This window comes from Ipomoea triloba, chromosome 5 (assembly GCF_003576645.1).
Source record: "Ipomoea triloba cultivar NCNSP0323 chromosome 5, ASM357664v1".
NCBI lineage: Eukaryota > Viridiplantae > Streptophyta > Magnoliopsida > Solanales > Convolvulaceae > Ipomoea > Ipomoea triloba.
The window spans coordinates 15,653,186-15,667,755 of record NC_044920.1 but is presented as its reverse complement, the minus strand read 5'-3'; the positions used below and the strand labels follow the sequence as shown (position 1 = coordinate 15,667,755).

The following is a 14,570-nucleotide window of genomic DNA, read 5'->3' as shown; positions in this document are numbered from 1 at the left end:
AGGAAGAGCCGTTGCAGCCATAGTATAAGTAGCAGACTTGTGGTAGAGGAAGGGGGGACACTTTGTTTATGATACACAACACCACTATACTGCACTCAAATCACTCACTCTCACTAAATACACAGAGCTACATTGTGGTACTGGAACCATTGTTACTCACTCATCTACTGTACTTACCCATTACACTCAAGCAATACCATATTTCACTTCTATCAAATATACCCGGTAATAGTACTTATCGTCAGATAATATCAGAAAACATAATTGATCCAACTTATTTCATCAATTGTAATATATAATATTCGTTATAATTTCTATTGTTGGGTGAGATACTTGGGCCTGAATGTTTGGGCCTAGCCCATCGGCCCAGAATGATGTATTGGTTCGATTTGATTAGGAGCTTGGCGGAGGCCCAAAGTGCAAATAACCATCCAATCCATATAAGTAGCTCAATTAAAGTTGGAGAAACACAATTATGTAAGAATGAATTGGGTAAAATAGCATAAAGTATTATTTCCCGCCCAACTTGTCGGGATTCAGTACTTTGGTCATATCTCGGAGTGGGAATATCCGAATCAGGCGATTCCGGTGACATTAGAAAGAAGACTCAAAGGGCTACAACTCTTATGTTACCCAGAGTGTATATCTGAAGATAAGATGACCAAAAACAGCATAGAAGGCAGGGGTATGCTATTTCTCACCCTACTTGGCGACTGTTAGTATTTAAATCATATTTCACTGTAGGAATATCCAAATTGAGAGATTCTTGAACTGGTGGAAAGATAATTCAAAGGGCTATAAACTTCATGAAGATCACAAAGCCATCCACGGACTTCATGATAGCCAAAAAGGAAGGACAAGACAAGGACATCCCATTTTCACCAATAGTGTGTGATAATATATTATATATCAAGTTGATGGCAAATTATTGAAAAAGTGGTGAAAGTGGAAGACAATTAGACAAGATGATGGCTGATCAAGGAAGAGATAATCATATTTTAATATTGAAATTATTGGGTAGAAAATCACATTTCACACCCCAAATTTTATGTTATTTACGAGATTGAACCCTAAACTCCACCTATAAATACCCTACCAATGTATCATTCTCATCATCCCAAAATCATTCACATCTCTCCTTTAGTAGTTGCTCTTTCTTTCCTTAGCAAGAGAGAAATTCTCCATTGTTTTCTCTTTGTTACACCGAAAGAAGAGTTGTAATAATTTCCTTATAGTGAAAACACCTTTAGCCTTGCTCGTGGTTTTTACCCTCTTGAGGTTTTCCACGTAAATCTTTGTCTCTTACAATTGCTTACTATTATTCTCTATTATTCTCTCCTATTATCAACTGTTATTTTTGTTCATATAATGTAGGAAAGAATCAATCTTGGTAGAGTGACCTTACATGTCTAGGAAAATCTTTGGATGAGACTTGGTATTTAAGTAGTCCGTTTGTGACTCACCTCCCTTTTCTAATGGTTATTTTCCTGGTGTATTGTTCATAAAACCATTATTGTTCTATCTTTACGATACTGTTCAAATATTCTGTACAATATCAATTGATTTTACGGTTGTGTTGGCCTGCCGACTGACTACCCCGTAGTCATAAAACCAACATCTATAATTGTATTTCGATAAAATATTATAACAAATTCATTACGTACAATACACGGGTGAAAATATTAGTTAGTATAGTAGATAGTAGATATAGACAAAATATTATTAAAATATCACAAAGGAACAGGTATTATGAGTTGGAATTTTGTTGTTGTTTATCTACTTGATTCCAAATAAATATGAGAGTAATGAAATAAGTGAAGATGTCAGAATACAGAAATATAATTATACAGATATGATGATGGCAATTTAGTTCATCATGGTGGGCGAATGAGTTGGAAGGATTGTTTTCAAGATTATATTTTCATATTGTGCAAAAAAAAAAAAAAAAAAAAAANAAAAAAAAAAAAAAAAAAAAGAATTATTATTGTGTGGACCGTGGTTCAAAACACAATTGTATCAACTATGGTCTAAAATATATAAAGTACATTATTGTAACTTATAAATTATATTATCTTATCCCAAAAATTTTATTATTCTAACACATAAAGTACATTTAAACTATTCTAACATATAAAATACATTAATCTAACTCATAAAATATATTATTTTATCCCATAAATTTTATTATTCTAACACATATAAAATACATTATTGTAACAGATAAAGTATATTATTCTAACTCATAAAATATCTTATTATACTCTAAAATGTTCATTGTTCTAACACGTACGTACGCAAAACAAAAAAAAAATTATCAAAAGGACATCATTTTGGCAATCATTATTGCATGGATCATGGTGCACACAGCTGTGTGGACCAAAAATAAAAAGTACATTATTTTTGTACTGAATATACATTATTTTTGTACACTAGGTACATTATTTTAGGGTACATTATTTTTGTACTGAAGGTACATTATTTGATATATATCCTAAAATAATGTACCTACAGTACAAAAATAATGTATTTTCAGTACAAAAATAATATAGTTTTTATTTTTGGTCCACACAGTTGGGTGGATCATGGTTCATGCAATAATTTGCCTCATTTTGGACCGTGGTCCACAACACACAATAATTTGCCAAAAAATATATTATATTCCCATAAGACTATATATTATAGAAGTCAACTTTGTCAACCCAATCAGCACTAGTACCTACGCGTGAGAATATTTCTACTATTAAAAAATGCTAGCCCGCCAAATATTGGCTTTATTAAGCTGTCAAGTTTGTTGCAACTTGCACGTGTTTGCCATTGTATACTCTTTTTTGAGAATTTTATTAAGTTTGTTAATGACAATATACTATGACTTGTTTTTCAAAAAAAAATATATACTATGACTTAAAAAAAAATACAATATACTATGACTTTAATAGGGTTGTATATTATATTGTACTTTAATTTGTTAAATAATAATAATAATAATAATNATTATTATTATTATTATTATTATTATTATTATTAGATTAGATGGTGGTGGTGGTTGTTCAAGCAAGCAAAAAGTTTAAAAAGAGTTGAATATACTTTGTTCAAGCAAGCAAAAAGTTTAAAAAGAGTTGAATATACTTTTTAACATTTTTTTTATTTAAAACAAAAATTATTGAGAGTTTTGCACAGCAAAAGGCTTTAGAAAATTAGTGTGTGTGTTTGAGTTCAATCAGATATATAATAAATGAGAGAGTACAAGATAGGGAGATTGAATCAGAGCTTTTGTAGTGGTTTGAAAACTCTCTACTCTAATCTACTTTTTTGCTCAACACAAAAAGGTTTCACTAGTAAATTGACACATACACAAGTAACAAAACTAGTTGCAAATTAAATCAAGCCAACTAGATTACTTGTTAAACCCCTGTCGATGGTCCTTTGAACGGCTTTTTACACTAAGTTGCAAATTCTTTACTGCCTCATATTCAATATGAAGGGTCGTCATCCAAGTCACCTTGAGAGAAGATCTCCAAGCTTTGCAAAGAAGGATTAGTGAATGTTTTTGAAACACTACTGCCGGAATGTACATAGATAATATGATTCTTGAAGCTTGGAGAACTTGAATAACTTTTTTGCTCTCAAGTATTTCTCAACAAAATCAAGTTAATCAACTTCTTCCATTGCTTCAGGATGAACCCTATTTATAGAGTCTAAGGAGTCAAAATTCAAACATCCTTGAATTTGCGCCTTCTAAGATGATAGGTGTTCAAAAATTATCATCCCGGTCTTTTCCGCTACACACACAATAATTGACATTTAAGCTTCTCAAAATACCATTTAGGTTAAAGGAGTCTATGTTCTGAACATATCTTGGTGTCAGGATCTATTGAAGGATGTGCCCAACAGTTCTTTTCACAAGGGACAAATATAGATATGTAGATCATACTACCTTCAGTAAATTTTGGATATGCTTTCCTGAGATGATTTGTTGTACCCTAACTAAGATAGTTCAGGTACAAGTGTATTGTTATCAAAAGCCTAATTCCTTACGTGAGTTAACATCATGAAAATATAATTACAATAAGAATCCAAACAAAAACATTTGAGTGGGCTGGATATAATTATAATACAATCATATAATTATAATTTATCAAATAAACGAATATAGTATCACAATTACAATCTTTTTGCACCCGCTACAAATATTTGAGTGGGTCTGTGCTTGCTTAGTTCATCAAGAAACAAAATAATGTTGGGTTAGATATATTTATCCCAACACAACTAGTCTAACTATATAATATAACCTCACTTTTTTGTTCATAAAATTTTACCAAGTTACAAATATTATTTGTGACAAATACCTTGTAATTTGATGGCACTACTGTTACATTCAATAAGGAAGGTTAGATAGGAAGGAAGGTTAGATAGATTAGAGTGCACTCAACAAAAAATTATTTGTTAGAATAAAATTCGGAATATAAAAGAAATGATATCTTTCTCCCTTTTTTAAATATTCTCTTGCACCAAAAGGTTGAATCCCCAACCCAAGAATCCTCACACCTCAGCTTGACAGAGCATTTAGAAATTAAATATGTAAATCATGGGAATTTAGTAACTCAGCAAACATGACTAAATGTCAATGTCCACAAGGGATTTTTTTTTTTTTTATTATTCTCATTTCTTAATGTGATAGGTATGAGAATGAGTGTCCACCATTTTATTATACCAACTCTTATCTAAATAATAAAAGTAAAAGAATAAATATATTTAAAACTATATAATACTGTGTTGGAGACAGTGTGTGCGTTCAGTGTAAGGAGCCCAAGTTTGACCACCAGAGTAAAAGCCATCAAATGAGAAAGTGTGATGTATATTTCCTTAATATATTTTTCTATGATATCATATCATATGATATTCAAGATTGCTACACTTGCTTGTCACAATATATAAATATAAAGACTCTGAATCAAACCCAACATATATTGTTGGGAAGAGAAAGAAACAGAGAAAGAATCTATCTATCAATCTATCTGTGACTGTGATGGAGTCCAACAACACTGCATCAGAGACTATAGGAAAACCCATCAAATGCAAAGGTTGGTTTGATATTTCTCCTAGAAATTTCATTAAAAACCATGCCTTATTATTGTTGCTGTTAAAAATTAGAAGTGTGAACTGAAAAAGAAAGAAATTTTGGTTTGGATGGTATGAAATAAACGTACAGGTGCTGTATGTAGAGGCCCTGGAGAGGCACTTGTGATTGAAGAGATCGAAGTGGATCCTCCCAAGGCTGGGGAGGTTCGTGTTAAGATCCTCTGCACATCCCTCTGTCATACTGATTGCACTTTGTGGAAGTTAGATCTTGTAAGTCTAATTGTTCTTATTAGCAGCTCTTGTTTAAGATTACTTAAGTTGAATTATATTATTTGGTGTATCTGAGTTTTGATCGAGTTATTCATGGTTGATTAATCAGGGGCCAGCTTCATTATTTCCAAGAATTCTGGGCCATGAAGCAGCTGGGTAAGAATGATGAGTATTAACTGTTTATAGCATTCTAAGGATGAAGCGCTTACTATTATAGGCCATCGTAGTTCTTCATCTGTCTCCGCCTAATCATTCACCTCCTAGCATATGTCAAGTCTTTTGCTGGGGCTCAAACTCCCACCATGGCTACTAGGGCTCGACACCCCGCCATGGTCCTTCACCGGGTTCCGCCCAACAATTCTCCCCTGTCATGATTCTTCACCGACCTCTGCCTAACAATTCTTTCTCCCACCACTTGTTGGGGCTTGAACCCTTGACATGACCATTGACCGGCCTCTGTCCAACAATTATCCTTTTCAGCACTTGCCAATAAGGCTCGAACCCTGCTATGGCCCTTCACCCGCCTCTGCCTAACAATTCTCCGCCCCACCTGCCAATCTATTGCTGAGGCTCAAACCCTGCCATGATACTTCACCGATCTCCACCAACAATTCTCCCTCCCAGCATCTGTCGGTCTCTTGTTGGAACTCAAACCCGTGATCTTGTTATGATACCACTTGTAATTAAGGGTCAAGCACTTATCAATATGCCAAAAGTTATAGCTAGTAGCCAATGAAGGCGTAACTTTATACTGCCATAACATTTTCAAGAGTTAGGGTGCTAAATTGACCCTTCACCGACCTCAGCACAATAACCATGATTAAATTCTGAAAAATTCATATATACATATTACATATATCTTTCACTATTATGCCTAACAAATTCAGAGTTGTTTTGGTAGGGTGGTAGAAAGTGTAGGTGAGAATGTTGATGAAGTGAAAGTTGGGGATATGGTAATCCCGGTTTGTAGAAGGAACTGTGGGGAATGCAGGGATTGCAAACTCGGAAGAAACAGTGTTTGTACTAAATTCCCAGTCGAGCATTATGGTGAAATGCCAAGAGATGGAACAAGCCGGTTCAGGGATAAGGATGGAAAAATCATTTACCACCATTTATGGGTGTCAAGTTTTGCTGAATACACCGTTGTTGATATCACTCATATTGTGAAGATAACTCCTGATTTACCCGTTGACAAGGCCTGCTTGCTTAGCTGTTGTATTCCTACAGGTCCGTATATCCTTCTATTTTTCATTTGTAATCGTAACAACGGAATTATCACACTACATAATAATTGGCATTAATTGAACTAATTATTATTTTTTCCTTTTGGTCAAGACTATATAAGCAGAGTATTTAATTCATAGAGGTTTTGGTTTAAAAAATATATATATATAAAATTCATAGAGCTTAAGAGAAGAATTTAAATCAGCCTATTTATTTTGACAATTTTGCCCTTAAACATATTACTATAAATATTTAGTCTCTATCTTTGCATCATTGATTCCTGATAATTTTAAAAAACTATTTATATTTTAATTTGTATATAAATACAAAACATCTCTGACAAATCCCAGTATCCCACTACCTAGAAACAATTTATTTATTATTTTTTAAATTTATATTTTTAATATTGAATTATTATTATTAATAAAAACAAAAAAAAAATTAAAATAATAATAACAATAACAACAACCACAAATACACAATAGTGATAATAATAACTTATTTTATCTAAAATTAAAAATAATTTCAGTATAATTTAATAAATAAAATAATAAATTCATGCCATTTAATGTTACTCACTAATAATAAATAATTAATTTATCAAACACTATCATACAAATTGCTACTATTATTAACTGGTCAAAATAACTAGTATTATTAACTATCAACTAACAACAGATTGACAAATATTCTTGAAAAACTTATTATTATTTTCATCATCAGAAGATAAATTTAAATTTAATTATTAAAAAAACATTAATTATTGATGTCGGTGTATATACAGGTGTAGGAGCAGCGTGGAAAACTGCAAAGATTGAAAAAGGTTCTACGGTTGCAATTTTTGGACTCGGTGCTGTAGGACTTGCGGTAATTTGAGTTTCTTTTTTTTTAAGTGTGATCCAACCCTTCCCAGAACAGAACAGACAGAATACGCAATGTTTATCCCAGAATACAAAAATAGGATCAGATTGTCCAGATTACATCTCCCAGAAGTCGAATAAACATGGAATCCATACCAACAAATGTTCATAAACATCAAGATGCAAAGGATCAAGAACACAAGTTCATAAATCCATCCAAATATCTCACAAACAACCAAAATAGCTAAGCAGCAAAGAGTTTCACAGGATTCCAATACTCTAAATAATATTCATAGATCAAGAGTGTAAAAATAGGTTTTGTGAGACATGATGGTTACCTCTTTGGAGCACACTTCAACCAAGAACCCTCAAAACTCCCTACAAAGCTTCACCTCCCCCTTGATCATCTTTTCCCAAAAGATCCCCAAAAGACAACATAAGAACTTGTATAAAGATTATGAAAACAACATGATGCAAGGTATATTCCTAAAGATAAACACTTACCCAATCCTTATCAATCCTAAAAGAGCAAACTTGATCTTGGATCTTGAAGAAGAAAGTGTAGGATTTACTTAGGGTTCTTTAGAAGTGGAAAGAATAGGATGAAATGTATTTGCAGGAGGATGAAAAGGGAAATAGGGTTGTAAGTACAAGGCTTTTATATTAGTAGGGAAAGATCATTACATATATTATGTATGTATCACTAGGGTAAGACATGAAATTATGGGCCCTTATAAAAAGAAATGGGTCTCACATTATGTATTATACTACTAGTTGTAGGAAATTAATCATTCAAGAATTGAATATATATATATTGGGCCGTTATGCACATATTCTTACTTATAAGAATTGTAAGGATCCAATTTAAATAAATCCCTTACAAGAATTAAATCAAGAAATAATTAATTCCGGGTTCAAGAAATATATATATATATATATATATATATATATATATATATCAACTGGAAAGACTAAGCCCAATTTAATCAAATAAATTACCCGGCAGAAACGATTACCGGCCTCAAGGATTGAACGAATTTACGGGGTGTTACACTTTCACTTACTTTTATGTTGGGCTTTGGCGTTTAGGGAGGCCGTTTGATTAGGTTTTGTACATCGTTTCCACTAGGGGGATCAGCTTAAGGCATTTGCACAATGAGAGGTGAATGAAATTTTGGACTGCATGCTTGAGGCTGTGAAAACTAATTAACTGTCCAACTAGTGACTGATAGGGGTTTCGCTTTGTTTGAATATTCATAGCAGTGTATGGCACATTTTTATCATTCCTTGAAGATATTGTGAAGGATTTCACATCTCCTAGTAGATTGTGTTTTGAATGAATATTTATCATTGAGCATATGTTTGGCATAAATACTTTTGGCATCTAAATGAGAAGGTTTTGAATGTATAATTTGCTCGTGGACGAGCAATCTAAAGTGTGGAAACTTTGATAGACGACAAAAGTACCTATTTTTCTATAACTTATTAAGTTGATTTCTTGCTAAACACAAGTCTTAGAGAGTGTAATTACGTGTTTACATGATATTTTACTAACAAATTGCAAATAAGTTCTGTGCCGAGTGTTTTGAAGAATTCCCACGGGAATGAAGGTTGAAATCAACCGAAAGGGAGGATAAACTATTGAAAGGAAGAATCAATCCACATGGGAGCACACGAAGACCAAACCGGAAACAACAAAAGGAAACAGAAATGAAGAAACCACGCCCACGAGCCTCACACGCGTGTGAGCTGGCGTGGAAATATTCCAGTAACCGTCCACGCCAGTCCACACGCGTGTGGCAGACGTGGGACGGCACCAGAAAATCTGCGCGATGTTTTAGTATTTAAGGGACATTTCAGCTAGGTTTAGAGAGTCTTTTGTCACATTTTCTATTCTACATTTTAGGTTAGGTTTAGAGAGGATTAGGGGAGGAGGAGGAGCTCCTTGGAGAAGAGAACTAGATCTCCATAGCTTTGAATATCTTTTGGGTAACTTCTTTCATTAAAGACTTGTTTTCTCTTTGGCTTTCTCTTACCTTTCCTTTTTCCTTAAAGTTGTTTGCTTTTTATATTGATCTTGTAGATATGCTTTTTTATTTTGATGCTTTGATGTTGCTAAAGCCTATGAGAGGCTAATTCCTAGGATAGGGGCTAGATTGAATGGATGATTGGTGTTAATGATCTAATTTGATGAATGAGTTTGATCTCTTTGGGGAATGTTGAATTTGTGTGTAAGTTTTGTATGATCTTGTTAGATCGAGGGCCCCGATCTCTTCAAGAGTATAGGATCATCTCTTTGGCGAGATATCGCAAAGAGATGTAGCCCTCTACCCACATCTCCCGCTCTCAATCTAAGAAGATGAGATCCGGAGGGAAGTTGTAGACAAAGTGTTCGATAAAATTCCCCAACCGATTGAGGATTGGGAGCTTGAGTGTGACGCCACTCAAGACTATGTTCCAAGCTCCTTCAAGTATAACTCAATAGAAATCAACACTCTACCTTGCGCTTTGCCCCATCCGCCATTATTTCCCTTTGCTTACTTCTTTATTTTATCAACATTTGCCCTCTTAACATTCCCTTTTTACCAATATCCACATGCTCCAACTTAACGTTACTCAAACAAACCAAGGTAGCAAAGCCGTATATTCTCCAATTTGCCATCCGCGAGAGATACGACACTCGGGGAGTTTATGACTCTTCGTTTTAACACCCTCCATATCGCACATCCACCTTCACATTCACTTCCACTACGCTCACAACATCACCTGTGGGCTAAATTTTGCCATATAACGCAGAGTTAACTACAAGGTTCTTGCCTAAACTTTATGTGATTAATAATACTTAATATGTAATTTCAGTAAATTAAAGATGTTGTGGCTACTCTTTAATTGACCAAAATTAAATATAATCCCAATGGCAAGGGTATTTAAAACCTAATCAAACAAATTAAACCAAAACATGATAGACAATCCTTAGGTATACTCCCAGGAAAGTTGGTTGGTGATAAGGCTCCATTAAAAACCAACTCCTTAGACAGAGTAACATCGCAAGGGGACTAGTAGCAATATGGTGGTTTTAGTCAGCAAGGCGTTTTAACCTAGGGCCAGGGAACTAGTATTCCTCCCCAAGAAACTTACCTAAATCATGTGTTCTTATATTTGAAGTAAAATCGTTTGGTTGATCTAAGAATATATATTCACCTAAGGATAAGGCTTTAAATAGGATAAAACTATGAAGAGTTTTATGTACTTTAAGTGCTTTGAAATCCTTTTATAAAGGATGAACGGAATATTAACTGAAAGAATAAGAATATGCATAATATATTCTTAAAAGGCACTAAATTCACCTAAAAGGCACTAAACCATGCTTAATAAGCATACAATTCAGTCCTAAAAAGCTCTAAATTCAATCTTAATGAACATGTTTTCCTAAAGACCTAATTATAACAATGAAATAATTATTGCAATAAAACATATAAGGCATGCATAGATTATGCATATCAATTATTCATACTCCATAAATAAATTGTAACAATTAATACAATTTAACTGAAAATTCAATATTAAAATTAAAATTCAAACAAATTTAAAAAACTTAATAATTTGTTCAAAATTGAATAATAATTTTAATAATGGACTTCAATTAAACATTCAAATTGCAACACTTAATGCAATTTAAACTAAAATTCAATATTAAAATTAAAATGCAAACAAATTTTATAACTTAATAATTTGTTTTAAAATAAATGATTGATAATTTTAATAGCGAATGCAAAATATGATGAAGATTATAATTATAAAGAATGAAATCATCCCAAACCAAACACATGCCCAAATTTTTTTATTATTATAAAGACCCAGGTCTGGCCGAGTTTGCCCCAGACTTGGCCCATTCATCAACAGCCCTCATCATCGTCTTCAACCTCCTCGCCCGAGCAGCAGCCATGGATGGGAGAAGCAACGCCAGACAGCCATGGAAGGGACGACCAGTAGCACAGCAATGGATGGTCGCCGGGAGAACCCAACGCCGCCTCACCCGCCCTGCCTCAACGCAACATCGTCATCTGTCCGTCCGCCCCTGCCGCGTCGCGAAACAACAGGCAACAATGGTCGTCGCCGCGAACCAGCGCCGCCCTCGTTTGTCTGCTTCAACCGCCAGCCGAAGTCTTCTCCTTGCGTCACCGTCAACCCTCCAGCATCGCTGGAAAAACTACAATCCGGCGATTGGAAAGGCCAGGACCGCTGACGAACAAATAACAGGGGAAGGAAAAAAGAATTGCAAGAAAAAAAAAGTTGCGGGAAAAAAAAACTTAGCAAAGAGCCAGAAAAAAAATTCCATTTTTTTTATTTTATAAAACCCAATTGATTTTCTATTGTTTTTCTTAATGCGGAAAAGAAAAATAAATTTCAACAGTCCACAACAATTGCATATAGATATTCACATAATAATATTTAGGCTAAAGTGTCATCCGCACCATGAACCCAAAGCCATTCTTCATGCCGCACCCTGACCTTTCATAATCGTTATTTCCATATCCAAACCATAAAAAAATTTCGCCTAGCAAATTTTACAAGTTTCCATATGCTGATTTGGAAGTGTTTTTTTTATTAACTTGTTTAAATAGATATTAAAATATGACATGGCAGTCATCTCAGCTAGACTTTTCTCTATAGTAATACTAAACGTGAGTCAACAACCTCCAGCCTCTCGCACTTGGTCGATAGCTCCTCGAGGAGGTTTCCGATGGGCGGCACAAGAACGCGGCGGCGTTCATGGCTGAGGCTTGGAAGTCCAAGTAGAGTTGGATAACATGATGATCATTGGCAGCACAACCGTTGTTAGGTTTTTCCCTGGCGGAGTCCCCGACGCGGTGCAGAAGCTCTCCGCGAGTCATGGAGACGCTATGCCTCGACCTTCGGGTGTGCTCCCAACATACACACTACTCTGAAGTCCAGCCTTCTCAGATTTGGCATGGAGTGATTTCCTATAATCTGCTGCTGGAAACATCCATGTTGCAGAAATAACAGTTGCAAAGGAATATTCATCCGGATTGCATATAGACCTTCGTAAAAATTGGACAAACACTCTCACTGCCTTCTCTCCATCTCCATTCTCTGCATATCCTACTATCATTGAGTTCTATGACACCAAGTCTGGATTCTCAATCATTTCAAATACATCCAATGCTATTATGGTGTCACCACAAGTACAGTACATATCAAGAAGAGCATTATGAAGAGGCAAATCAATATACGCCCCGGATTAAATTACCTGGCCATGAAGAAGTTGACCGGTATGATAATCTCTCAACCTGCTACATGCATTTAATAACATTGAGAAGGTAAATTTTGTAGGACAAACTTCAGTCCTCAACGTGGTTCGAAAAAGTTTATGACTTTCTCTCATCTCACCATTTTCTATGTGTCCAAAAATTAAAGAATCCCAGGCCACTGAATCTGCGTGAACCATGCAGTGAAAAACTTTGTATATAGAGTCCAAATCCCCATAGTTCGAATACGTCCCTAGTAGAGAAGTCTGAATGTGGATATTGTCCAAGAAACCCAACTTCAAACACTGGGCATGTATCGCAAAACCCAAAGTTCGATTCTTTATAGTAAATGATGCTTGTAAGAGGCTCGTGAAGGTCAACCCATTTGGATGAGAGAAAGAAGCACTTTGTACTAGTTCACGAAGCTTGCCATGGTGCATGGTGCTGGTATAAGGTGGCGATCCTGCTTAGAGCGGAGGGTCACAAAGTAAGCGCCCTCGGCCTCGAGGATTTATCCCAAACTCGCAGAACAAGTGAGTTCCATGGCGGAATACAATGATCCTAAGTGTAATGGTATAGATGCAAGCATGTTGTTTTGGCCATCTGATCTCATGGTCACGGAAGCTCTGAATGATCCTAAGTGTAATGGTAAGACGTACTAACCACTACAAATTGCAGGCTATTCCACAAAAATTTGCTAACAATCTAAAAGAGAAGCTAGGAGATTCCGTTTCCCTTAAAGGTCCGTGTGGTGCCATATGGAAACGCACACAAAACGCCATTACAGACACCAAAAACCAACACAGAAACACTTCGCTGAATTCTCAAGACACAATCACCCACGACCTCGCAAAATTCTTAGACAATCTCCCCACTTCCTCCCTGCTAAACCTCCTCACCGCCGCCCGTTTCTCCCCTTTATCCGACCACCACCACCTCCACCCCTCCCCTCCCACCGCCGCGCCTTCAACCTCAAGCACACAAAAAATGCCATTATCAGACACCAAAACCAACACAGAAACACTCACAACCAAAAAACGCCATTATTAGACACCACAACCAACAGAATCCTAGTAAGGCCCACCAGCAGCCGAGACCCAAGACTGATCTGAGTTTGAATCGAAGAAGCGGAAGCTCCCGTCGGTGGTCCTCTCACTACTCGCCGCCAAGGACGGCGTGCGTCGACACCGGCGACGGTGGCGTCGACACCAGCGATGGCGACGTCGACGGTAGTGGGGATTCCCAGCCCCACCACCACCCCCATTTCCTTCCATGTCAACGCCGACAGCCTCCACAGTCGGCGTTCCACACCAAACGTCGTCGTTCACCGCTGAAAAGAAAGAAATACACCCAATTCCTTTTTTGTTTTTGTTTTTTTAAACAGAAAATGCTTACATGGACAACATATCTCATTTTTAATTAAAATCAATAAGGCCACGTTAGATTATACCAGTGCCATGTCATTAGGGTAACAGGGAAACTTGTAAAATTTGCTAGGCGAAAATTCTTTTATGGTTTGTGCATCAAAATAGAACTTATGAAAGGTCAATGTGCGACATGAAGAATGACTTTGGGTTCATGGTGCGGGATGGAACTTTAGCTTATTATATAACATATGCAATCAAAACACTTATGTAACACCCCGGTTCTCAAGACCTACACTTATCACGAAATCCGTAATAAACGCTGCGGAAGCTTATACATCATATCAACAGAAAACCGGGTGCTACCGCCACACTTAGAGTGAATTCTATCACCTCTTTGATAAAACTTCCACTCTTAGTGCACAGGCTAAAAGAAATTTCACTCAACATCAACACCCCAAACATCAAAATATAATATTTTAGGTATATATATATATATATAT

General features: G+C 35.7%; 1 protein-coding gene across 1 annotated transcript in view; it reads left to right on the top strand.

Annotated features, from left to right (window-relative positions):
* The first annotated feature begins 4,941 nt into the window (after nt 1-4,941).
* The window catches only part of LOC116020903 (alcohol dehydrogenase-like 1), a 17,212-nt gene continuing 7,583 nt past the window's right edge, over nt 4,942-14,570 (top strand). Inside the window, exons 1-5 of the mRNA XM_031261469.1 lie at nt 4,942-5,081; nt 5,210-5,349; nt 5,459-5,505; nt 6,251-6,576; nt 7,358-7,440. Coding sequence (XP_031117329.1) covers nt 5,027-5,081; nt 5,210-5,349; nt 5,459-5,505; nt 6,251-6,576; nt 7,358-7,440 — 651 coding nt within the window. The 5' untranslated portion in view covers nt 4,942-5,026. The remainder of the gene's footprint in view (nt 5,082-5,209; nt 5,350-5,458; nt 5,506-6,250; nt 6,577-7,357; nt 7,441-14,570) is intronic.